Source organism: Tachysurus fulvidraco, chromosome 21, assembly GCF_022655615.1.
Source record: "Tachysurus fulvidraco isolate hzauxx_2018 chromosome 21, HZAU_PFXX_2.0, whole genome shotgun sequence".
NCBI classification, from domain to species: Eukaryota; Metazoa; Chordata; class Actinopteri; order Siluriformes; family Bagridae; genus Tachysurus; species Tachysurus fulvidraco.
In genome coordinates, this window is record NC_062538.1 from 12,631,621 (window position 1) to 12,658,236 (window position 26,616).

The 26,616-nt window shown below is 39.1% G+C and overlaps 1 protein-coding gene across 3 annotated transcripts in view; it reads right to left on the minus strand.

The window, feature by feature from the left end:
- ebf1b (EBF transcription factor 1b) overlaps positions 1–26,616 on the minus strand; it is a 98,782-nt gene that overhangs the window by 68,071 nt on the left and 4,095 nt on the right. For all 3 annotated transcript variants that reach the window (XM_027139961.2, XM_027139959.2, XM_027139960.2), the window contains exons 5-6: positions 21,382–21,455; positions 18,979–19,047 (exon numbers count right to left, since the gene is read on the minus strand). In XM_027139961.2, coding sequence (XP_026995762.1) covers positions 18,979–19,047; positions 21,382–21,455 — 143 coding nt within the window. The remainder of the gene's footprint in view (positions 1–18,978; positions 19,048–21,381; positions 21,456–26,616) is intronic.

Consider the following 26,616-nt stretch of genomic DNA (forward strand, 5'->3'; position numbering starts at 1 on the left):
TGTGTGTGTGTGTGTGTGTGTGTGTGTGTGTGTGTGTGCGCGTGTGCATGCGTGTGTGCGTGCGTGCGTGCATGAGAGAGAGAGGGAGAGATAGAGAGAGAGAGAGAGAGAGAGAGAGAGAGAGAGAGAGAGAGAGAGAGAGAGAGAGAGAGAGAGAGAGAGAGAGAGAGTAAGAGTACATGAGGATTTCTAGAATAGTAAAAATTAGTTAATAATTTGTTAAATTCTTGATTTTATTTTTTTTTATTACCAGCATGACTTTATTTTTATTCAGTCTTTGGAACTAATATAGTGTAATGTGTTTACTGCTTATGGCTGTAGTGGCATAGTCTCACACTAATACCCTGACATATGATGTCAAAGCAACAAAACTAATGCATGCACAGGCCTTTAGGCAGGTTCTTGAATTTTCTAGTTATTTTCTTTGTGTTAAGAAGAACACAATTTTCTAGAAATACTTTCGTCTTTCACGTTATTGCGGATGTCTATATATAACTCATCAACACCTGTACATTTTAAGGACCATTTTTGAAAGACTGTGTGTAATTTCACTTTGCATAGAGAATGTAATAATAGGAAACAGGATTTGCTCTTGGCTTGTTTGATGGTCTTGTGCTTTCTGTGGCTCTCAACATGATACAATCTGTAGCAACATGTCCATATGGCAGAGACATAAATAAACTAGAGCATTGGGACCTGAAGGGGTTCCCACACAAATCACTTTGTACATAAACACTCACTTTAGGTGTTTATCTGTGTGGGGCTTCTGGGAGCTGTGCTTTGCTAGCTTTAGAGATGTAGGGTAAAATGAGAATGCCCTCAGTAGTACAGTATGCATCTGTGCACAGAAGATGACGTTGAAAGCTCTGCACATCATCAAATGCCTGCTGGTCTGATATTGCATTTGTTGTGAATTAGGATTGTGATTTCATAATAAATACAAGTGAACAACACAGAATATCTCTGTATACAGACTGTGTAGATGTATAAATATGAACCAGACACACAGCAGGACACATTCTGAGATACATTTAATAGAGGAGCAAGGTCACTGTATTGCCACTGTGTTGCATGTGGTGTTACAGTAATGTACCTCCTGCCTCGCACACAGCACAGGTTTTCCTTCTATTGTCATCGTCAAGATTGATAACGCCGCTTATTACCGCCAAGCAATTGTCAGCTTTTCCTGGACAAATTATAAAAAGAAACGAAAGAAATCTACACACCCTGTTGTAACTGAACAAAATGTGGAGTGTGGAATGTTGGCTTGGAGAAAAGGAAACAAAAACAAAACACATACACGCATTCCAGGTAACTAGAGTTTTCTTCTGTCCATCTGATTCTGTCTTCTCTGCTTCTTTGCTTTTTACTTGTTATTAAAGAGTTTTTAGAAACTGAAATGTTCTTTTAAATCCATCCAGATACAAATAAACTCAGCATTCTTGACTCTACTGCGTCAGTGCAGTTCAATCCAGCAATGGTCTGAGTTTATAGCTTATTCCTGTCAATCAAAACACTGAATCACTATTTGTTTTCTGGTACTTGTACTGTTGCTGCCAGGCAGGCTCTGGCTTTATGCCTAGTGGGTCAGGGGTCCACTCGAGACCCAGTACATTTCCTTAAGGACCTGGTGTGATGGATTGAGGAGAGCAGACAGACTGGTCTGCTGTACGTCACCTACTTCCACCAGACAGCCTCATTATATTACTCATTATCATGTGTTCTGGGACCACTACAGACATGTTCTATTTCATTCAATTAAATTTTATTTGTATAGCACCAAATACAATCAGGCTTGCAAAATTTCACACATAAACTGGACTACCCTCGATATACTTAAAAAATTAAATAAAATCTTTCAAAAGTTACTGAAATAGCCTAAGATGATGAATTTGGTTAAATAACACTGGTGCCTCATATAGAGCATTAAAGTGAAGGCTTGACATGAAACACGCATGTAACAGAACACTCAGATTTGTTGTATAGAAGGTGCTGCAAATGAGTTGCGTGCAAAAACATTTTTTTGTGAGACTCAGCTGTCTCGGGATGAGTACAGCAGAAACTTTATGGTGCCTAAAAGGTAGTCCAGCATGCAGATGAGATTATCCACTGAAGCAGAAAGGTGAGTTTTAGGTATGAACTGTTTTTTTTGTTATATTTCTTCATGGCTTGTGTTTATTTCTGTCTGTCTATTTGTGGCTCTTTCTAACACAAACTAAACTGTAAAAACACAACCCTTACCCCTAAGCAGGAAAAAAGAGACATCAGGGGAGTGTTTAGAACCCTTCCAACCCCTAGGGACACACATTCCTTTCCATTAACCGATCTGTATCCACTTCCTGTGGGAGTTGGTCCTGGACTCGGAGCTGGGGCTCTCCAGAACAGGAAGTAATCCAGAGAGCAGGGGAATTCATCACTCAGGGCCTCTAAGCACGTCTGACCATGATATCTCACACACAAGCATGTGTGCATGCACAAGCTTTCTACTGGAGTTACCACTATTACAGAGTATGTGCATGAGAGTGGAGGTAAATGGAATAAAATTTCTAGCAGTTTGCATCCAATAACAATGTGCGTGCAAAGCATGTGCCTTCACCTCTTCGCGTTGACAACACGGTCGTCCCGTTTCTGTTTACGTGAATGTTGCTAAGGCCCTGGTGGTCATGGGGCATTTCCTCTGGTGACATCAGTGTGGGTCTGCTGGCTCCACACCCTGCCTCCTGCCTGATGTTTCCACATTATTTCTGCCATTCATCTATTGTCACCTAAACCAAGGCTTCACACTCTTTGTTTCAGAGTCCTCATTTAGTCCATGAAGCCTATTCTTCATGTCTCTACCTCACAATAACCTTTATTAATAGTCTTGTTTATTATTGGACTTTGTATAGAACAAAGAACAGCCACATGCTAAAACACCCCCGTTCAGATCAGGCCGTGGCATCTCGCCGATACATGCACAGTCAAATCTTTCTCGCCTCAGCTTTTCAGGCTGCTAAATTAGAGGTCAGCTACCTAATGAGCATGGAGGGTAAAACAAAAGTGTCTGTTTACACAGCCTACCTAAATTGAAACCAACATTAAGGAGCAAGGCGCCTCGCAGAGAAAAAGTGTCTAAACAAATCAGGTGGAAATGTGAAAACAAGCTGCCATGTTGTGACTGTAGTCAGCTTGGCTTTCTCTACTTTCTAGGAGCAATCTGCCTTCACAGGGAATCATGAGGGATCGACATCTCCTGCCTCACAACTACAAATGCCTGTCATGCTATTCTGTCTGTTTTGACTGAAATTTAAAAAAGCAAATATGAGAAGGGAAGCAAAGGAGGCCACAAGTTACATATAGAAAGGGGGAAAAAATAAGGTTGAAGTGGTAATTTAGTAGAGATCCTGAATTTGTAATGGTGTGCTTGTTGTGTTGGTTGTTGTAAATCAACTGGCTGTTTTAGACTAGTGGATGAGTTTGCATTGCTTTCTTTTTTCTCTCTATTTGGTGGTTGGGGAGGGAGGATAGGCTTAACCCACAGCTCATTAGCTGAGCATAAATTCTATGTTGTTGCACGGTAATTTAGCCAATTAGCATCTTACTGTTGGATGGCACCTAAATTATAGTGTAGCAAACTTGACTAAAATTCAGGCTTATAATTTATGTCCTCTCATTTGCAGTCTAAAAAAAAAAAACAGCCTTGGCATCCTATGAAAACATGCATGACTGTGGCCTCAGAAAACCCTTAAAGAGCTGTAAAGTATTCAGGCCATAAAACATTGGGTGCATTCAAGACAACATATAAACTGCCACAGACATTTCAGAAAAGTGGTAATAACAATTTTCCCCTCAGTTAACACTGGTTTTTATTCCTTTTTTCTTACAGTTCATTGCGGAAGGCATTTGTTCTGATGGCAATACCACAGCAGTGTTATTATTCCTGTGGAAAACAGAAATAAAGGCTGAAAATGATAGAAGGAAACAATATGTGCTACTCACTTGATGGATGGAGCTTGCCTCATCTCCAATTGACCATGTGACATCAGCAATGTGAGGCTTGTGTCAGTAACGTGGTGCTAATGGCGGTGTAAGCTATGGTGCCTGACTGAGCAATCTATTAGTCCGTAATCAACCCTCCCCCACCCCAGTACCACCACGAGAGGCCGTTTATCCTGGCCCATTGCACCATGTGTTAGAAAGAGATCAGTCTGTATGAGCTGGTCATAAACAGAAACACTCTTCGCCCCTCACCCCACTTCTCACACAAAGACATGGCTAAAATGGATTTTGATGTTATTTAATTCTATCTGGAAGGATCCTGTAGCACCCGAATTTTGCAAGAGAAGCAAAATCCATTAGAGGAATATGGTAAAGCTATTGATTTCACTTAAAATACAGCTATTAAAGATTATGACTAGCCATGTGTGTAAGTTTTGTACTGAAGCAGTCATCACTAACCACCATTTTCCCATTAAGGACAAGAAAGGCAACAGCTCTGATTTACTGATTTTATTATTGTTCTTAAAAACGGAGCACATGATATCGTTAACAAGCCTGCATGGGCTGTTGACATAGTTATAAAATAATATACCAGTAATATTAACAAGATCATCCCAGTAACATTAACAACTGCATAAATTATGAGAACCAATAGAAAGGAGTGTGGAATAAACACACTATACGCTCTAGGCCCTCAGGAAAGATGGATGGCTGCATTTCCTCATATTATCACATAGGTCTCTGACATTTGTCAGCAAGGGAAATGTAGCTATTTCCTCCGACAGGCTGAGATGCACATGTGTGCTTGTGGAGGCCTTTGAACTGTATAATTGTTTTGATCTGATCCTTATCCTCCACTCATATTTAATCCTTCAACATTAGAGGAAGTTTAATGGGGCAAACAAAGCAAGGACTGACACCCCAGATTCTTGTGCATATTTAAGCATATTTTGTTCATATGCTATAAGTTTGCCTGTGGTGTTACAATTTAAGCAAACTATTTTAATATCCAGACTTGTAGTGTGCAACTACAGAAATGAAGTGATTTCACTTAATTAATTCTAAATCACAGCTGCTGACTAACATGCCAGGAGTAAGCCTTTATTCTGTTAGTGTATGAGGCTACAAGCACACTAAGCTTAAGCACAGCAGGTCACCAGACAAATTCAGATCAAATTATTCTTAAGCAATCTACTAATCAATCCCAGCATCAATACTTTCGCCCATGCCATCTTGGTAAGGTCTAGTTATAAAGAGTTTTTCGGTCTCTTACATACATATTTGCTCACTACCAGCACATTTTTCTTGTCTGCTTCCCCAAGCCTGAAGCAGGAGGAGGAGAAGGTAGCACACCATAGGCATCAAACGATTATTGAAATGGGACCCAGGTGGCCTTCCATCGGTCTTACCACTTGAGTGCGACTTGACAGCTAATCGATTAGCACTCGCATGAAAGTAGCAGTGCAACCCCTGACCCCTCAGTTAAGCTCCCTGGCTGACAGCTGACACCATGAGTGCTTTATTTGACTGAATTAGAAAATTGCTGCTTTTTGCTCTCTTTTTTTTAGTTTGCCATAAGCACAAAGGAGGCTTAAAATGAAGAGTGGACATTTTTTTTCCCAAACATGGAGAAAAGCAAGAGTCTGTGGCATGTAGTCTCAATCAATGAGAAGCACTTAATGTTGCCAAGCTGCATGTCTTTCCTGGAGTATTAAGCTGGAAATTCCCTGAGAGAAAGACGTTGGATTTTGATCTCAAACCCTTATACTGAGACCAGACTAAACAGAGCAAAAAGACAGGCATCATAATGTCTTTTCGTCCTAAACAGTGTTAAGCTTAAGTTAAGAACATAAAGGACCAGCAGTAAAAGAAATAATATTGCAAATGATATACAAGCAGTTGTTCTAGTTCTTACAACCTAGTTTTGTGAAAGTAGACTATTATGTCACTCCTCCTCTCTATAATTAAACTACTGTACATTTACAATCATGCATCATAATGTAATGAGCCATTTTAACTCGACTGTGGCTACTGAACGTCATTAAATATGACATATCATATTTACAACACATCATATTAAAAGACTCAGTAGGATGACTCAGTGAATAAAAGACAAATGTATTTGTAAGACAAATGTCATCATACAGATAGTCAGTATAAACACATGTCCCAGGCATCTCGCATTCAAGTGAACATGCACAAAAGCACACAAAAGGACAGGCATGGCATTTGCTGATGGTTATTTCTGCCACAAAACATCGATATATAAGGTAAATAGTTATTTACCTTTGGATATCACAGCATTATGCATAATCAAAAATTATGCATAATCACACAACTCATTTCTGCTGCTCTCAACTATGTTAAAGCTTTTATAGAGTCACAAATACACCAAGAATATTTAAAACTCCACCCACACTAAACCAATCCCATGGCCTTAAGTCATATTGTCCTGTTTATGTTATAATATAAGGGTCTTTGAACTTTAATCATACACACTGATTTGCAGAAACACCTTGGAGATTTTGCTGGTTTACTGCTATGTCATTCTGATAAAGTGATGGAAGTGCAAAGTGTGAGGGAAAAGAAGAAGAAGGAAGTGAAAACTGACGATGTGTGTTGTCACACTCACTGCAGCGAAGTGACAGAAATAACAAAGCGTTGATGCCAGCACTCAGTGCTGCCATCATCACACCCACTGATTAGATTCAACTCTTATTAACATGTTTAATTAGGGGTAGAATACTGTCAATATTATATAGATCTTCTGTGAACAAACATTATATGATTAAAACCTTGGATTAATCATTCTCAGCTTGAAAGATTCAAGATTAGACACTTTTGACATTAGGGGTGTTAACATGAAATGTGTTTGTTTTGGATAAGCCTTGAGTGTTCTTCCAGTAAGTCTAATTATGCTTCTAGCAGTTTCAGTGCCAAAATATAAACTGTGACAAAATCAAATATCCAAACAATAGAAAATTCCTATTGGCACAGTCAGGTATCAGCATGCACTGCATGAGAAAGAGGCAGGGAAAGCTTTCTTAAACAATGCTTAGGCATGCTAATTTGCATTCATGCTCCCAGAACCACATGTTTTGTGCCAAATAAAGATAATTAACAGGCAATTATGAAATTCCAGTTTCCTGTTTCTATTTACAGCTCAGATGTCATAACATGTGGTTTGGGGTGGTTAAAACAGTGTGCATTGTTGATAGAGCATTCTAATTGCATTGCTTTCCATTTTGTGTGTCTAAATTGCACCCTGCTACTTTTGTCATTCACTAGTAAGATTTATGCCGCTGTTCAGTGTCTGGCGCAGGCCAGGCCAGGATGTATTTGTTGTTTTTTGGAACGTGTGCTGAAGGTTGACCAGGACGCTGAATAAGGCCATCGATCTGTGCAGCTGGTGAGCTGAAATAACAATGGCGGGCTCGGCAGGGACTCTGGCCCTGTCTTCCTAGTGCGCTTCAGAAGGGAAATCGCCTCTCAAGCCCCCCTCTGCTCCCGATCTTAAAGCAGACATACTGGACAGGAAAAGTCCACTGATCTACACAAAGGGGGACATCGACACTGTGAGACTACCAGACGTATGACATCAACCACCATCAACCATGCACCAAAGGACAAAAGCAGGGGATGTTAAAGTTGGGCTGAACTCAGTCTGAATTCTGAGGTGTGATTGAACACATGTTTTCCTGCAAGAGTGAAGTTAGCATTGAATTATCTTTACCTTTAGTGATGGGTAGACAGAGTTGCTGACAAAGTGGATGTAAATGCATTTGACTTTTTTTTATGCTGCTTAAGTCAAAACAGCCAATTTTAAATGGTAATAAAAATGAAGCAATATTAAAATAATATTTTACAGTGTATAGTGTATACTTGATGCACATTGAAGTATGTGTTTCTCTTTCATCTTTCATTTCCAATTATGTTTATATTCCAGTGATTTTATTATTGTGACTTGGGAGTAAGAAACTGAAACAAGATAAAAATGATGAAATATGAAACAAAAAGGTGTATCTAGGTATTTACTGTCTGTCATATGAGTTTAATCCCACTGAAGACAATGTTCCATCAGAACTTCTTCTTCTTCTTCTTCTTCTTCTTCTTCTTCTTCTTCTTCTTCTTCTTCTTCTTTTTCTTCTTCTTCTTCTTCTTCTTCTTCTTCTTCTTCTTCTTCTTCTTCTGCTGCTGCTGCTGCTGCTTTTGCTTCCCAGAGAAGTGCCTTAGAACATAGCGTTGTGGTGCAAAGATGCTGGCACTGAAAAAGAAGGGCACCTTGTGCCACTCTCTGCATCCTGGCAAGGCTCCCAAGATCCCAAAATATACTCCAAATAGCATGGCTGAGTAAGCTGGACCAGACTGTCACTATATATTTTGGTTTGCTTTGGCTTGGGTGGCAATGGCTTAAGAACCAGTGTCCAAACAAAACGTAGGAAAAACAAAAGAACTTAAAAAGAAAGAGAAAAAAATGAAAGAGGGCCGAATGTTGAAGTTGTGACATCTCTCTGGCTTGTTCTCTATTTAAAATATCGACAGAACAGAGCTAAACGTGTGTGAGGAAAAAACTCATCTCACATCACCAAGTTGTTTAGGAAGACAAGTTGGCAGAAGAACCAGAGGAAGTGAGTGCTATCAAGTGACTCATAAAGAGACTGTGAAGCAGTTTGTTCACACAGACTGTATGATTTTAAATGTGGCTGAAAAGGTTCTTGCTGCCCTGTAATCTTAAACACCAGCTCAAATAAAAGTCAAATCTTAATCAACAGACATGAAGCTGACCAATCTTCATAATCTCCTTATGGCAAGCTACCATTTAAATAAAGCTGTTTTCACTGCTGAAAATGGAGTAGTATAACAAGTATACAAGGATAAATCTATATCTGTTTGAAGTATACCATGATCTATGAGTTTGAGCCCCTAACCCTTTGTGTATTTTTTGAAGATGTGTAAACCCTTCACTGAATGGATGGCTGCAGTGAGGTTTGTGTGTTAATTACCCAATTCCTACGTGGTTCATAAAGGCAGCTACAGGGAGCTTGGTACCATTATAAAGCAGCAGCTTATTATAAAAGCATACAGCTGCTCATCTCTGCCCAGCCAAGCACACGGGAAGGGCCTCAACTACACTGTGAGATTCAATACAAGACATGAATCACACGGCACACTGCTAAACACTGATGAGTGATGGAAAACACAGTCCACAGCCCAAGTTATGTATAATAAACAAGGTGGTACTTTCTGTAACAAATCAAAGCAATTTACTCTGATAGAAGAAATAACAAAATGGTAGTAATAGCTGGTGGAATTAGTCCCAGATTGTGGAAAGAACTTCTCTTGGCTGTCCGAACATACGCTGGTTATCGTCAAACAAAGACTGAAAGTGATCAAATTATTGGAAATTTATATGATTTAAAAATTGCTTTTTCTGTGTTTTATTCTATACTAACTTCTCACTAGTAGGGTTTTATCATGATGATATTCTTAGACTCTGACCTATTTTTGCCTAGCATGAGGATATGTTTCTGATTGATACTACAAACACTTCTGTAAGCTGTTCTGGATGAAGGCATCTGCTCAGTGGAGATGTAAATGTAGTAGGCTTGTAATACACTGTGTTATATTTATTCAGCCTTGGTCTGAGTGTGTAGTTCAGAAAAATAACTTTACTACTCCACCAACTCTCTTGGACAGGGCTGGAAGCATGAGCACAGCCATCCGTTAAATCGGACAAGGTATGCGTTTTTATTTGGACCCTGCTATTAATAATGGAGTGATGCATGACTGCCACCTCACCTCCTTTGTTTCCCACCTTCTCACACACCAAGACAGAAGCTTTTAGAACCATTGAGTGCAGCCCAGAGTGCTGATGTGCTGCACAACATAACACCTCACAAAAGGTTTCATATTCATCCATACAGTGGCCTTTGAGTGCAAAAGTTATTAACCAAACCTATAACACAACAGCACATCAGAAAATGCAACAGCAAAAGCAAAACCACAACAGCAAATTGAGAAACACATTAATGTTAACTCAAAGCAGAAATAGTAGATGCTTACTGAACATCACTGCTTGTTTCTGGCTACAGCATGTGTCAGTCTGAGAGACCACAGAAAATGGAGTGCTGGAGGATGTTTACAGTAAGAGGAAATATGAGCCTAATTAAATCTACTGATACTTTTATTCATGGTCATTTTTATCAAGGGCATTCATATGAATGTATTCTACATATGCTTTCAATTTTGCACAACAATAATATGAGTATGCAAACACTAAAATTTGACTAATGACAGCCAGGTTATTCCAAAGAAAGGATTTTCACCTGACTATAATAAAAGAAATAACTTTGTAATAAATCATAGTCATACACCATGTCCAATCAGTAACATCTTGTTTTTGTTGTTAATGTGTCTTGCAGTTATGTGCTAAGTAACAGTTGTAACTTATTTATAACTCTCTGTATTAACAGTTGACATTTCTGAGCAGTATAAGTCTATAGTTGCTTATACTGAGCCAGCATGCCTATGACTTATGAGGTGGTGAACCTGGCATTTTTAGTTTTTAACACTTTTTGCAAAGAATTCACAAGAAGCTAAGGTCCAGCACTGTAACAGGCAAGTCTGAAAACAGCCAAACATTCAGACTGTCAATCATCACTCCCCACAGCTCTCCAGGGGATTTCCTCCACAACATCGGCCTGGCTTGAAAAAAGAAAAACAAAGAGAGGCAGAAGGAAAGCAAAGAGAATTTCAGGTCTACATCAGACTGTTCTTGCTTGAGGCACTAGTTCTAAAGCATCTCTCTCTCTCTCTCTCTCTCTCTCTCTCTCTCTCTCTCTCTCTCTCTCTCATATATATATATATATATATGTGTGTGTGTGTGTGTGTGTGTGTGTGTGTATAAATACATATGTGTGTGTGTGTGTACAGATGTTTGCACACAGACACACACACACACAAATGAAAAACCACCTTTGTATGACCTTCCTCGCTAAGTCCCTAATACGTAAGCGCAAGATTCTACATGTGTACTGACCCACGGGCCCAGAAACAAGGATAAATGTATTGGTACTTATGTATTTTTTCCATAACAGCGGTTTGATTCTCATCTGCTTGCCGGAGTTCTTGACCTTTATTATTTGTCTCTCTGGTGACAGTGCACAGTTCATTCAGTGTCCAGAGCATCTAGCCAGTACTACAAATGAAAATTTCAAACATTTGATCTCTAAACATAGAGAGAAAGGGAAGAGAGAATATAGATATTAACGCATTGTCTTGTAAATGTCTTGTCTCTGTGTGGATGAGTGAGATACAACAAATTCCAGCACCCACAAAATGCCTTGCTATGTCAAGAACACTGTGGCTGTATGCACATAGAGAGCTGAGAAATTACACTAGAAAAAAATGCATGAACAGCAAGGTATGTTTGCCCCTTACTGTCCTAATGAAATTACTCACACAGAAGCTCACATACACACTCTGCCTTCTAGGAGCAAATTATAAGCATTCATTACATGGGTAGGGAACGTAGACCCGACTGACTCTGCCTATTGACAGAGAGGACATGGTCGAATTTCCCAGCCAACAGAGTCAGTTTTCTTTTTAACGACATTGCTACTAAAAACGGGCTCGGTCAGGGGTTGGGTGGTGATTTTGGGAAGGGGGGTTCACACACAGTGGCCTATTCATGGCTTGACAGACTCAGAGGTCAGGTAGCACAGGGGTTGCAGTGCCAGTGTGAAGCTAATGGCCCTTAGAGTGAGTGCAGCTCTGTGAGGAACTGGGGGAGATGTCCCAAACCACAGCTCTATCATCTGGCAAAAGCCTACTTTACTAAAGCATCACTGGAAAGCCTTCGGTAGCTAATGTGCAAGCTGCAGGGAACGCAAAAGCACTTGGACTTCATTGAGAACCTCCCAAATATTGATATTTTACACATCCACAGTTAGATAAACAAGTCCTTGTGCACTCAGTTGTCATTACCACTCACCCTAGACGGCATTCAAAATAAAGGTGCGGGAAATGGTTCTTTAGAGTGTCAACTGGCACAGAGAACAAAATTGCTCCAATTATTTGTGTGAAACAAAAATTCAGTTTGTGATGTGATGTGAAGTGTTTGTTTTAACAACAAGAAAAACAGTTAATGAACGATCCTCTAGGGAACCAAAAATGGTGGATTGGTGAGACTGGTCTATTAAAACAAGCAACAAAAGTCCATATGATTGTATATCACTAAGTGCTCTTTGGCCATGAAAGCAAAAAAAATGTTTTAGTAATTTAAAAGCTTAACATATTTTGTACCATTTTTACTTTTCTTATTGTATCTATAATAAAAAATAATATGTTACAGAACACGTAAATGTGCAGGGTGAGACATTAGACAGATGGAGAAGAAGGGAGTCCATAAGTCCTCCTGCCATTATCTCCTTCAGTGACAACCATCACACCCTCCTTCCTCTTTCAAAAGCTGACTAATGAAACTTGAGGGTTTTGTAATGGAGACTCAGGAGCACATCTGTGTATGACGTAGCCTGGGGCAAGGTGCTTTCCCCCTTTGCCATCCCTCAATCTTGTGCTTTGTAAACCCTAAAGAGCTTGTGCCCTGAAGAGGATGTGTGTCTGCTACCTCTTTAAACACAGCCTAAGGGCACTGTGTTCTGGGCTGTCTGCTGTGCAGTGCTGGATGCTAATGCTAATGTAAAATCAGTGAGCCTTCCATCCCAAAAAAGTAAATAGTTTAGGGCCAAATTAATCTGAGCAAATTGACTGAACATAATGTGTTTATTCACATTAAACAAATGTTAGTTACAGCTAATAAAATGTGAATTCCATGTCGGGCTATCTGCCTAGTATGCTACTCTAGTTAGCGACCTATCTGTTTACAGAGCATTAAGCTTGGTGAGCTCTGGGTGGGGCTTTTTTTTTTTTTTTTTAAATTAGCATCTAGTGTAAATGTTGGCTTTTTAGTGGTAAAAAGGTACAGCTAGGGATCCTAAATGAGCTAAATGAATAAAACATCCTCATTCCTCCTGTATCTCTCTCCCTATTTCTCACTTTTCCCCCATCTCTCCCTCCCCCTCTCTCTCTGACACAAAGTCAATGTCATGAATAATTCACTGGCCTTGCTCTGTCTCTAAGAGCCACGGGTGACCTTTCCCCGCAGGAAGTAGATTCAAAACACAACAATGGGCCCCCAGCACAGGGGGATCCTGGCTAACGGGACTCTAAAAACATAACCCTGGATACAGAAATCTCCAGGATTCCATATATTATGCATTTATGAATTATTCACTTTATGGAGTCCAAAATGCAAAGTGAATAAACATAGTCCACATGCTGGAAGATCTACAGAGTTAGAGGCTAAAGTCCTAATCAGTGCTAATGTTGAACTAAGCAAACTAACCCCAGTCATGCTGTACAGTCTCTGTCTACTGTTTTTCCACTGTACAATATCCTCATATAAACATTATGCCATCCTAATTTTGCAATCAAAATGCCTCTCTTAGCAAAGGGAAATCAAGTAAATAAATAAGTAAACTGTATTTTAGCTAATCATTTTATTGTGTGATAAAACCTATAGCCAAAGCTACAATTAATATTTCTTATAATGTTAAAATATAATGAACATTATTTGAGCTAGCTTATCTTGTATTTCAGAGAAATTCAGTGAAGGGTGACATACCATCCTGCACCCTGTGTAATTTTCAGTTCTTGTTTCTCTAGTTACAGTACCAGTGCTACCCGTAAGTGCCATCTGTACAGCACTTTCACAGAATTTTTGACTTTTCTTCGAGGATCCTTGTCATATTAATTTGCAAATAGAAATACAATATTATTATTATTATTATTTCAGTAGCAGTAGAAGGAGGAGGAGGGGTATAACAAAAAATACAGCAAAATCTGCAGCAGTAAAACAGCAATGTTTTTTGTCTTCTTATGCACCTGTGATTGAGTACAACATAAATCAGGAAGCAACATACTTTAGGAGGGGTCCTTCCTGCCTGCCATTCTAGGCCTGGGTCAAAAATGTCATTCAGCAGGAAATACTGATCATCAGGGCGATGCAATATTTTGATGATTTAAAAATTAAAACAGTCAAAAGATTTAGCTGTGTATGCTGCAATAATAAACATTGTGTGTGTGTGTGTGTGTGTGTGTGTGTGTGTGTGTGTGTGTGTGTGTGTGTGTGTGTGTGTGTGTGTGTGTGTGTGTGTGTGTGTGTGTGTGTGTGTGTGTGTGTGTGCACTCACATCTCGCATGTGTGTGTGTGCGCGCTCGCTCGTGTGTCTGTGTGTGTGTGTGTGTGTGTGTGTGTGTGTGTGTGTGTGTGTGTGTGTGTGTGTGTGTGTGTCTATATAAAATAAGTTTATACTCTCAGTTAGTTCAAGCAGAATTGCCTTAGCTGCTGTCCATCTGGCAGCCTCTCCAGGTCCTGTGTGTGACACTGAATTTGGAGAAAATGTAATGATGAATGAACACATGACCGATCTTCATCTCTTTTTCCTTCTCTGGGTTTAGCTTGGAGTTCAATTAGACAACGTGTACAGATGGATAGTAATTATAATTACATCGTGTGTGATGCCCATTTTTGACTACTGTGTCACAAATTAACTTCAGAAATCTTAATCTTAATATAATTCCAATAAAATCAAATATGATGCCAGCCAGTGACGAGTGTGATGGGGGTGCTGCTGACCAAATGCTGCTGTAAGAACATAAAAGGTGATTGACAGTTCATGAGTCCTTGATTGACAGTCTTCAACACACACACACACACACACACACACACACACACACACACACACACACACACACACACACACACACACATAGACATACACACATACACACACACACAGTCCACACATAGTGTCAGTCCTATGATTGGTCTTATCTTCAGCAAGGGGGTAAAGGGCGCTTCCTTCCTCCCCACAGGCTAACCCCACCACCACCACCACCCACCCCGTACTGACAGGACACACACCAACAGTTCCACTGCCTGTAGCAACACAAGCAGTCACACACAAAAACACACCCACACACACATGCACCAGACTTCAGAGTTGTGTGCTAGATAGCCCTCAGGGCCAATTCCATCTTGGAGGAGGAGCAAAATGTGACATCCCCAGCAGAGGGAAAGAGAGAGAAAGATGAGACAAATACACAGGCAGACAGAGCAATTGATAGAGAGGTAAAGAAATGCACAAAGGCATAATAATAGAATAAAATTTAAACTGAGGTACAGAGTGGAAAAAAGACAAGAAGACCATATGACAACAAGGTAAGCTAGAGAGCAAGAGTAAGACACAAGAGTATGAGCGAGAGAGAGAGAGAAAGAGAGAGAGAGAGAGAGAGAGAGAGAGAGGGAGAGTCAAATTTCCTCCCACACAGCGCAATGCGTCTCACTCTTTTGTGGTCAACCAGGCGCATGATAGGATTGCGACCTGGGTGAACTGCATATTGTTAACCTTATATTAACTGGAGAGGTAGAGGTCGATGGCATGTTATTAACTGCTTTGCATGTTGGGATTAAGTGGGCCACACGCAGCCACTCACAAAAGAGTGGCACTGTGAGAGACCAAGGGTACTCTGCATGCTACTGTGGTAATATGCCAGAGATTGTTTCCCCTCCCTCCCACCATTCCCCCTTCCCTCTTTCTTAATTTCTGTCAATCATTTTAACACCATTCTTCACTTCTTTCTGAATGATCCATGCTTCTCACTCTGTGTTTCCCTGTTACTGTTTCTCTCTTTGTGCCTCTGCTCGCTGTAATTGGCTCACAATAACCCGCCAAGCTGTCCAGGATCACGCTAACAATGGCTAGATTAGCTTAATAGGAAACAACATGGTGTGGCCAAGTGTTAGGCAATAGATACTTCTAATAAACTGATTCATGCCTTTTAGATCATTTTAGAGGTGAGATACAATAGAGAAAAACACAAAAACATGTGCAAAATGTATTTTGCTCTGATGGGTGTTTTCTATACAAATGTCAGCAAATCATTATCTCAGTGTCTAGGAAAAAAGGATAAATGTCAACAGGGTACATCCTTTAAAAATGCTGGGTTATTTTTTATTTATAAATAGTTGGTTGAGTGTGCTGGTATCCAGCACATGGGTTTCTTCACTCAATTATACATGCATGTACATATGATTTTCGTGTAAACACATTTAAATTTATAGAGAAATAAATTTTAAATGTCTGGAGGCACATTTTTTTTTTTGGTCGCTAATTTGGTCTTTACATGCAGTTCACACACAAGCAAAAACGTTCTGTTCGTTAGTGTTCAAGTCCAGATGTTGGGCTAGTTTATACAAAAAAATTAAGGGAGCATCAGGAAGTACCATGGCATCCATGGGAACCCTCACATTCTGGGGTGGTTCTATTGCATCATTGAGTCCCAGCATGGCCAGCCCACATCCAAAGAATCTAAGAAACCCACAGAAATAGTGCTTTCAGCTCCCAAACACAGACAAAAAAACCCAAAAAAAAACGCCTTCTCCAAATCTCTGGCTCAGTGGTGTGTTCACTGTGAGGTTGCTTTGTGAAATTCTGTGGTCTATGATTAGTCAATTTGTGGCAGGCAAAGTACAAGGAGGAGATTCAGTCTTCAATTTATGCTCTTGACAAATACAAGATGGAGCAGACAGATTGACGCAGATCTAAAAATTTGCTAGCACACATGCTACCTAGTTCATTATTATTTCTTAATTAATAATTAAACCACTCAATGAGACACATCTAGCAAAGCATTAAAGCCGGTGTTTAACTTACCTAAATGTATTTTTGAATGGAAATAAATAAGGGGCAGCAAAATGGGGAATGAAATAACAAACAAATGGAATGGTGATTCATACTGTACAGTTGTTCAGACTGCAGAGCCTCCAGAGTATTAAATAAAGCACAGATTTAATGATGTTCTGATAGTTATTATGCATCATAAGACAAGTATTTGTTCAGGTAGATTTTAGATCATTCTGAGTCCCACCCTAAATAAACCCTAACCCATAAGATATTTTTACGCTGATAAAGAAACGAACAGAAATGTGGCGGTAACCTATTGACACTTGTCGATACCTGTTCATACAGCCCTTAAGAAGAAATTTCACATGCCCACACACAGACACACCCATTCCAAACCAAAAGATCTCAGGTCCCAAAAGTAACAAGCACCTTGTAAACTGAGATGCCTGAAAGTAGCCACTAAGAACAAAGTGACAAAAACGGAGGCACCATTGACCTATTTCCTTTACAAATCTCAACACAATCTTATGCAAAAAGAGTGTGCAGGCCATTTTTTATTAAAGTACAAAGCTCTACATATGATTCAAGACACTGATGCAAATATCTGTTTTTTGTGGATGGTATATATGTATTAAATGACTGCAAATACAGAATCATATTTTATACTCTTTCAGCAGCCAATAACATCTCACTCTGCATATTTTCCCAGGCCTTAGAAATGGAAGAAATTCACAACATATTATCAACTTTATTGTGCTGATTTGAAATATACTTTTCTGCCTATATTCAACACTATATTGTTTTGAAAGATTTTGTCAGGATTCTTAGATACTGCTTGTTACTAATTATCACTAGCATGATTTCATAGGATTTAATTAAGATGAAGTTATGTGCAAATTTGAATTTATGAGACCTCATTAACACTGAGCACATACTGAGCAACCAACATTGTTGTCAGCCTCTAACTCCATATAAATGGATAAGTAAACCAAACAGAGAAAATACAGCTACATAGTGGAAAGAAAATATAATGGAAAGTTGAGATGACACCTGAATAGGTCCATTTTAAAGTTAGAAATCTGGGCTTAAAAAAGTTCCCTGGTGCTGTTAGTGTCTGAAAAATCAATTAATTGCAAATTTGTTTAAAATTTTTATATGGAAGGTGCCCTTCCAAATGAATCCCGTAGGACATCTTCCCATCATTCATCAGGTACAGATCTTTCTAAACATCTTTCTACAACAAAGAGGCTCTCTAGAATAGCTCCAAGAACTGTGACCTAAAAGATTAAATGCCCCCAGAGCCTGGATAATAGCTTCCACATTGTTTAAGATCACTTTCTGCAATTCCCATCCTGACAGAACCCATGGTATCGGACATTCATTCACAATGAGTACAAATACTGAAACACAACACAAATGTCAATAAAGAGAGCACGTCTAAGAATGTAGCTTATAGCTCAGCATTATTGCTAAAATGTAAGTAGCCCCTTTCCTGGTTCAAGACCTTGTTGTGGTGTGTGTACTTTGGTGAACCTCAGGACTATGTGACCAGGAGCTTAATGCTCCCATTAGGTGAACAGATCTGAGTGGAAACGTCTGACATGTCAAGAGCAATTCCCATGAAAGGTGCAGAAAAGACCCTTGTGTACACTGGCAGATTAGGGTTACTGAAACCCACCCTAGAGTGATGCCTGATAGTGGTGTCTGAAAGCAAGTGTTTGGTGCCCGGGCCACCCACTTAACCCGATTTTGGCCAGTCAATTAATGGTGAAGTGGAGACATTTTGCTGGATCAGTTCTTGTAAGAGGAAGTCAAGTACATGCCAAAGAACTGAAATTTAAATAAACTGGCAGGGACTGTCAATAACAAATACTTTGATACACTTTCAAGGAGCATGGGTACCATCCACAAGAAAATGATCAATTTTGTCATGTTTCATCAAACTTGAGGCCATACTTTGACACAGTTGGGTGAGTTTTCAGGCCTTGAGACTGAATGAACCAATATACAGCAACTTGGTTTCATCATTTTTGGCTTACTACTTACTGCCAAACAAAAAATTTCACAGCAATAAAGTCAAGAAAAGACTTTAGATTTGTATTGGATGTTCATGTAAAGACTTAATTCATCAGCATGGCCCAGTATTACATTGAAATAGCTATTGTTAAGACTTTAAGTGTTTCATGTGAAGCACACATATATTATCAGAAGCACCAGTCACAGTGGGGTAACAAGAGGGAAGCTCCCCTACCTGTCAATGATCACAGGGTCAGAAGGGGTCTCATTCCGGTTGCCACAGCTTTTTTTGTCACAACACCGACTGACATGGAGGAGAAGGGAAAAGACTTTAGGTGATGAATCACTTCATAACACAGGACAAAAAAAGTCAAAATAATATAAAAATCTTAAAAAAATCTTACTTAAAAACAGTAAAAGAGTCATTTTGCAGACAAGTGATGCTTAGGAAGAAAAGATTGTTTTCATTTTACTTGAAACAGGAAAGGAAGGATGATTATAATGCAAAATATATGTCCACTAAGAATGTGAAATTCCTTGGATGCTAGGAATAATTATATATTTTGTTTTTACCACAGTTCTCTAGTCAAATGTCAGCTGGAGATGATGAGGGGTCAAGGGTGATAAAGAAAGAGTGTAAGGGGGTTATGAGCAGCTTGGAGAAAGAGAGAGAGAGTGTGTGTGTGTGTGTGTGTGTGTGTGTGTGTGTGTGTGTGTGTGTGTGTGTGTGTGTGTGTGTGTGTGTGTGTGTGTGTGTGTGTGTGTGAGAGAGAGAGAGAGAGAGAGAGAGAGAGAGAGAGAGAGAGAGAGAGAGAGAGAGAGAGAGAGAGAGAGAGAGAGAGACCCCCAGGCTCGAATTTCCTCTGCACAGATGGCAGTGGGACTCTCAAAGGGGCTGGGGATGAAACTGTCACATGAAACCCATGGTATTGTCTCTTTTCCCTAATTCAGCCTCATTCTCATAAAGGCCAAATTTTTAGGGCCATTTGTATGGGCTCAGATATATGAAGCTGTACTAAAAATACATTATTCATTAAACAAAGCATAGATAATCTCTTTAGGTAATGTCCTGTGAAATAAATATGATATAAATATGAAATGAATCAACAAAAAGTCATGTTTTCCTTCTTTTCTCTCAAACACACTCCTGCACACACACGTAAACTCCTACTATAAGTAGAAATTATGTTAATTACCACATCTATTATATTATTGTAAAAAGTGCCATTATCTATTGTTCTTAACATCAATCCAACCATAAGATCCCCATCAGGAAATTGCATCTTTAAACTCCAGGTTTCCTTCCCGATTCAGCTTTTGAAGAAATGAAAAGTTAAATTGCCTCATGTAATTAACAGGAAACAGCAGTTGCCGTAAATACACAGAAACACGTATGGGCCTCCTCCAGCATATGTTTTATTTCACAGGATGCTTTGATTCATGTTGTTGGCCCTGTGTTATGACAACCTTAATCTTTAAAAAGAACCGTTTTGGCCTAGTCTAGCAAAAAAAATGTCCTTTAGCATGTTCTCACAACTGTTTTGGTCATTTTTTCCTGTTTGTTCAAAGGAAAGGAATAAGCACTTCTGCCCCACAGTTGCAAGCTGGCACAGCACCATATGGCTAATGGTGGTCTGTGGCAATTAGCAGGGCTGATTAATAGCGAACAGCCTAATTTTCTGCTTATAATTGAGAGTGCATTTGAAACTGCCCCACCCTCCCCCAAACATTCCCAAAAACACACACACACACACACACACACACACACACACACACACACACACACACACACACACACACAGGCAGACTATTTGTTGGCACACAGATCGTCTATCATCATGGCAGAAGATGTTTGGTTTTGTGGTGTGGATTATTTGGGAAAGTGATAGATAGATAGATAGATAGATAGATAGATAGATAGATAGATAGATAGATAGATAGATAGATAGATAGATAGATAGATAGATAGATAGATAGATAGATAGATAGATAGATAGATAGATAGATAGATAGATAGATAGATTGAATCTGTGCCCATGATAGCCTCAGATTCGCATCTAGGGCTGAAAAGAATGTAACCTGATGTGATCTTCTTCTGTTGGAGTTCATCCACAATTTATTGTGCATTCTGAGATGCTTTTCTGCTCAACACGGTTGGAAAGAGTGATTATTTGAGTAGCTATTGTTTCATTTTCATATTGTAGATGTTTCATGTGAACATTAACTGAAGGTCTTGATATTGTATAACTGCTTAAATGAGCATATGCTCAGGTGTAAAAATAGACAACAATAAGTATATATGTATACACAGTGTATGTGTGTGTATGAGTGTGTGTTTGTGTGTCTGCCTGTGTGTGCGTGTGCCTCAACGCCTACTTAAGTTGCTGAGTCTTAAATCTTTGAATCTTTGTTAACTAAGTTCCTAAGCCAACCAGGCTTGCAGTTCATAGTACTGCAGAGAAAGCATATTTGTTAATGAAGCCAAAAGAGTAATGAGTTTCTGCTCGCCCTAATTAATTCAGGATTAGGGTGATGTTCATGAGGTGGAACACTGTTAAAATATTGCTAAAAATAGGTAGATGTCAATCTTCCCAACCTACTTCTTTCTAAAATTCTTCTAGAAAAGCCGCTATCTTACCTGCACATGATTTCATGGGTCAGTAACACACGACACATCTCAGGGTTCTTGTCCTGACCTTCATAGATGATCGCCTTGGAAAACAGAAAGCAAAGGTTGGAGTAACACTGCTTGATTTGTTCATCCAGTAGCCAAGAAGATACAGTTATTTTTTCATGCGAATTTGTGGGTATAAAACAGAGAATACATCTCTGATACTTTACAAAGAAGTACCTTAAAATTAGTACAGAATATACTGTAACACCCATTTGAGCTTATTCCAAGACTTAACTAACATATATCATCTTGGCAATCAAATGACGTCTTTCCAGTGACCCCTTACTTTTTTCCCAAACTGCTTTGTGATCTCTTGCTCCCGTTCAGCTCAGAATTCAAGAGCACAGATTCCACTTGATAAACACTCAAGAGACACACTGAGAGGGTTCAACAGCTTGAGTATTTTAGAGTGTGTGGTCAGGGCTGTGTTTAATAAAATGTCGTGGGAATCCAGCAGTGTCCTGCTAGTGCCTCTGGTCACTCAGTTTCTGAGCAGAGTGTGCCTCTGATTCCATGAAAAAAGAAGTGTGTTGGGGGAAAAAGTGACTAAAGGGTTTCAAATGTAGGTGTGGGTAGGAAGAGTTCATGAAGGTTAGGAAGCATCATAATTTCTACCTTGAGTAATTCCCCTGTTTTCCTTTACCCAGATTGACAGTTAGAGATAACTTGAGAGAATACAGAACACCTGTGAGCAGGTTGACGAGGGAAAGGATTGGGCAAATGAGCCAATCTGAGCTTTATATGTATACCTCAAAGAGTATTTCATCCTTCATTTGGGAGACGTTAACGTTCAAATTAAGAACTTTCAAAGAACAAAAAAAATATGACTTTTAAAATAATAGTTGTTAAGTGTTTTAAATACATACTTCATTTTATTCAGTGCAATTTTCATATGAAAACAATATAATTGACTATTTATAAGAAATAGGATTAAATTGCTTGATATTTAAAAAAAAAAAAAAAAGTCAAAATATTCCTGTCATTGCATCACTGGATCTCCACCCTATTCCCTCAGACCTTACAAATTCATGACTCATACTAGCCAGTCTTTCAAAAACTATGAAAATTGCACATAATTTCTGTCTCTATTCTTTCTCTATCTGCTTCAACTCTACATTATCTCTCTTTCTCTTTCTTGTTGTTGTTTTTTTTTATCTCACTTTGAAAGTGCCAAGGAAGCTGTGCAGGATAGGATGTGTAATGGCCTGTGCTCTCACTGGAATCTTGCCTACTCTAGCGTATAATGCAGCAAACAATCGCTGGGGTGTGGTGAATATGGGTTGGAGGGAGAGGCATGGAGGCAGGCATGAGGTGGGCATGGGGGCAAGCAGTTGGGATGCCAGACTGAAGCATGGAGGCACCATCTGGCAAGGCACCTCCTCAATTTTCTCCGAATCTTCACGGCTTTGCTCTCACCCCTCCCCAGTACAAAATAAATGTCCATGCCAGGATGGGGAAGCTGAATATTGGAGGTGGCATGCTATTCCAACCAATCCCTCGCTTGACAATGCCAAAGACATCACCTTGCTAGGACTCATGGATCTCGCTTAGATACTTGCAGACTGGTCACAAATCTCCTGTTACTAAAAAGTCTATAACCTCTATACAATGAGGCTAATATTTCTAGATGCCAAGCACAAATGTTAAAATACACCCAGGACTCATCTCCAGGCTAAGACTTTTTACTGTTATTGGTTGCATAATGAATGCTTAATAATAATCAATAGTTACTAAATAACTAATAGTGCTTTAGTAATGCAGGAAAATAAGCTGGGGCTTTAAGGGGTTAAATGAAACGGTAAATAACAGAAACACTAGTGCCAGAGTGTTTAAGTCTATTTTAAAGAGGGTAACTGGATGTGAGAAACATCCTTACTTGTCAATTGAGATGTTGGCTTACAATGGAAGACAATTGATACATTGTTTGATGTTTAGGTGTACTTTACACCACACAATGACACTGAAAGTGATATCACTGCAGCCAATGCTGTAGCTGGCAAGCTCATACAATCTAGTCAATTCAGTTACTTTTCTTTCACTTTGAGAGAAAAGGGCCAAGGGCTTTTAAAAGTGCACAGAATGCATCACTGTCTACCTGCTGCTCCATGCTAGTAGACCACATTAATCCATCTTATCACAGGTTCTTTAAGGGGGTCAACCTTATTTCTTTTCTTAATCACATGACACAAATACCACACCAGAAAGGAATACATAAGTTATAATCATATACAGTACACTTAGATCTGAAAACTTACTAGTCTTTGTAGCAGTTGCAGTACTGTAGCAGGACAAACTTCATTATACAATGAATTAAATCACACAATAATAAGTCATGATGAGAGATGAATTATCCATACGGGCTACACAAATTAGGACAAGCCAATCTTGACCTCTTTCTTTCTTTAGCAGCTTACAAATAGAAACATTCTCAACAAGTGTTAAATTATTTTCTGGTAGTGTTGAGTTGTTATAAGTCTGTGTTATTAGGTCATTCATGTCAGGACTTTGACATGCACAACTTAGCCTCTTTTATCTAAAAGATATCTAATAAATCAAAGCTTTTACAGACGTAAGTTCTACTTATGTCTATCTGTCAAAATATTCAGAAGATGCATTGCAAACAAACATGAGTAGCATTCATAATACGTGTCATCTTGCCAGCTGCACTTTCCTTCTCCGGATCCTTCAACAACTTTGATATAAACAAAACCCTATAAATACATGGAAACATGTTTCCTACAAGGTTAGTATCATCCGTTAGCGTGCCAACACAATGTCCTTTTTTTCCAAGCTGCTGTGTGGCTTTAAAAGGGTGCCGCAATTTCCTTCTTTGTTCCCAAACACACACACACCACCACCAAACCCCATATCAAATACACTTACATTCTGTTTCATAAACCAGAAAATGACACACAACCCATAGGAGGATGATGGAGGATAGAAGAGGAACAGCTACAGGACAAGTTCCAGTCCCAGAGTTTAAAGTTTTATCTAAGAGATTAAAGATTAGAAATTTGATGTCAAAATATAACACAAGGTGTAGGAGAAAGTGATATAAGGATGTACAAGAATGTGGAATACAAGTTCCTGCAAGTGGAAGGGAAATATAGAGACAGCATATAGCTAGATGCAGACAGGGAGAAATAATAATGCAGGGATGGAACAGGTCTCAGGGTGGAATCACCAGTCACAAACTTCTCCTTTCACTATCCTTTGTTTTCTTATAAGCTCAAAACCAATTCTGACTTAACTAATATTATACCTGGTTCTTCTGTACACATATTATCTACTGTTATTTCCATGATTTGTATATAGATCACTGTTACATAATTTAGGATATATTTTATTTATAAAACTTTTAGATGTGGAGAAAAACTCCAGAATAATAGAATCATTATGTCAGACTCTATGTGTATTTATGGTTACTGTATTTACAGATATATACTGGATACTAACAGAGATGTCTAATGTATGGTAAAGTGTGCATGATTAGCTCTGTTGAGCAGGAATACCATAGATGCAGATGTAAAATTCTTTATTTTACGGGTGCTCATATAAACCAAGTCCTACTTTTGTGATCATGCTAGCAGTAAATAAACCAGGATTTTGAAACATTATCTCTGACTCTATATCTGTTTACTTGTCTTTGCCAACAATGTATAAATCTCTTGTCATCAGCCTTGTTTTTACCTAATGATACACCACACCAACACAAAACCTCAAATTTTTGTGTCAGTTTTAAGTAGGCAATGCAGAAAAAAAAAGAAAGAAAAAAAGACAAACTCAGCTCGAGTTTCACACAATAATGACTAATAGTAGATGAACACTCTTAATAACCCCTTAAGGGCTCATCAACTCTGGTAAAATATGCTCAAACAGAGCCAAGGCGGAGTCTCACACCACCCAGTCCAATAACAATACGCCTATACATTTTATGCGCATTCATGATAAATCTGTCTGCTCACTCGAGGGGGTGCGTCGGGGGGTCTTGGGGCATCAGTGTGGGTGCTTAGTAAGATAAAGCAAAATGTTATATCTGTTGGCTGCATTTAACGCTTCATTAAACGAACAAGACTGTACTTCTTTCTAGACAATTTAAATAACACAGTCTTATTAAATAAATAAAGCTTATTACACCAGACTTTTGTTAGGTCGGGTTTGGGAATAATAAAGACTAACGCTAAATATAGTCTGAGGTATGAAAACTACAAAGAAACCCATAGAGAATTTGCAAAACTGAGGCAACTGATTTTTTTTTCTAATACCGATAAACCAGATAGAATACAAGCGACAAGGCGCACAAAAGCGCCAGTCCTCCCACGAAGTGTGGCAAAGCAGTGAGTTGGGAAACAGCAGTTGTTCCCAGCACGCAGGCTCTTCTTCTCACATGGAACTGTTAATGTACTTTGATATCGTCTATGACACACTTATAAAGCAAGAGATAGCAAGAGCGCGCGGGGGGGAGGGGGGATCGGGGGTGCAGCGCCTGCAGATATGTTAGTGACCTGCTAAGTGCTGACAGTCTCAGTCTACAGTACATAGAGTGACTGGCATAGCCAAGCATGTGCCAGGGTACCACCTAAATCTGCAGCTGGCAAACCCAAATGTGTGCTTGACAAAAAAGAAATAAAGAAAACCACACATTCTTAAATAAAATACATTCTGTCCAATATAATGTTTTGATTTCCACTATCTTTATTTTTTAATAAAAAAAAATCTATTTGTGTACGATTTGTTGATATGTACAGCTTTTCTAAAATTAGTGATGAAACTGAAGGATGCACTATATTACACGAGTTATTGACAAATTGTTTACGAGGAGTTTAAGAGGTTATAAGAGCGATTCGGTTATATGGATTTAGAGATAGAGGCTTTAAGAGCGCCCATGCACATCGTGGCGGAGGGACGCAAAGCAAGACAAACACAAGCTCAGACAGCAATAGGACCCACAAGCTCAAACAGCAATAGGACCTCTCACACTGGACGGTTGTGATTTTTATTACTTCTGTCTTTTACAGAAGTGCTCATGGAGACTCTGGATAACTAGGAAAAAAATATGATTTTTTCTATCTATATGCCATATAGGGGGAAAATTGTGTATTTTGCTCCGTTTCTTTGCGCATAATTTGTTTCCAGTTTTGAGTAAAAATATCAACTAAACTTTTACTTTACTGCCATTTTTATCTTCTTATGGTTTAT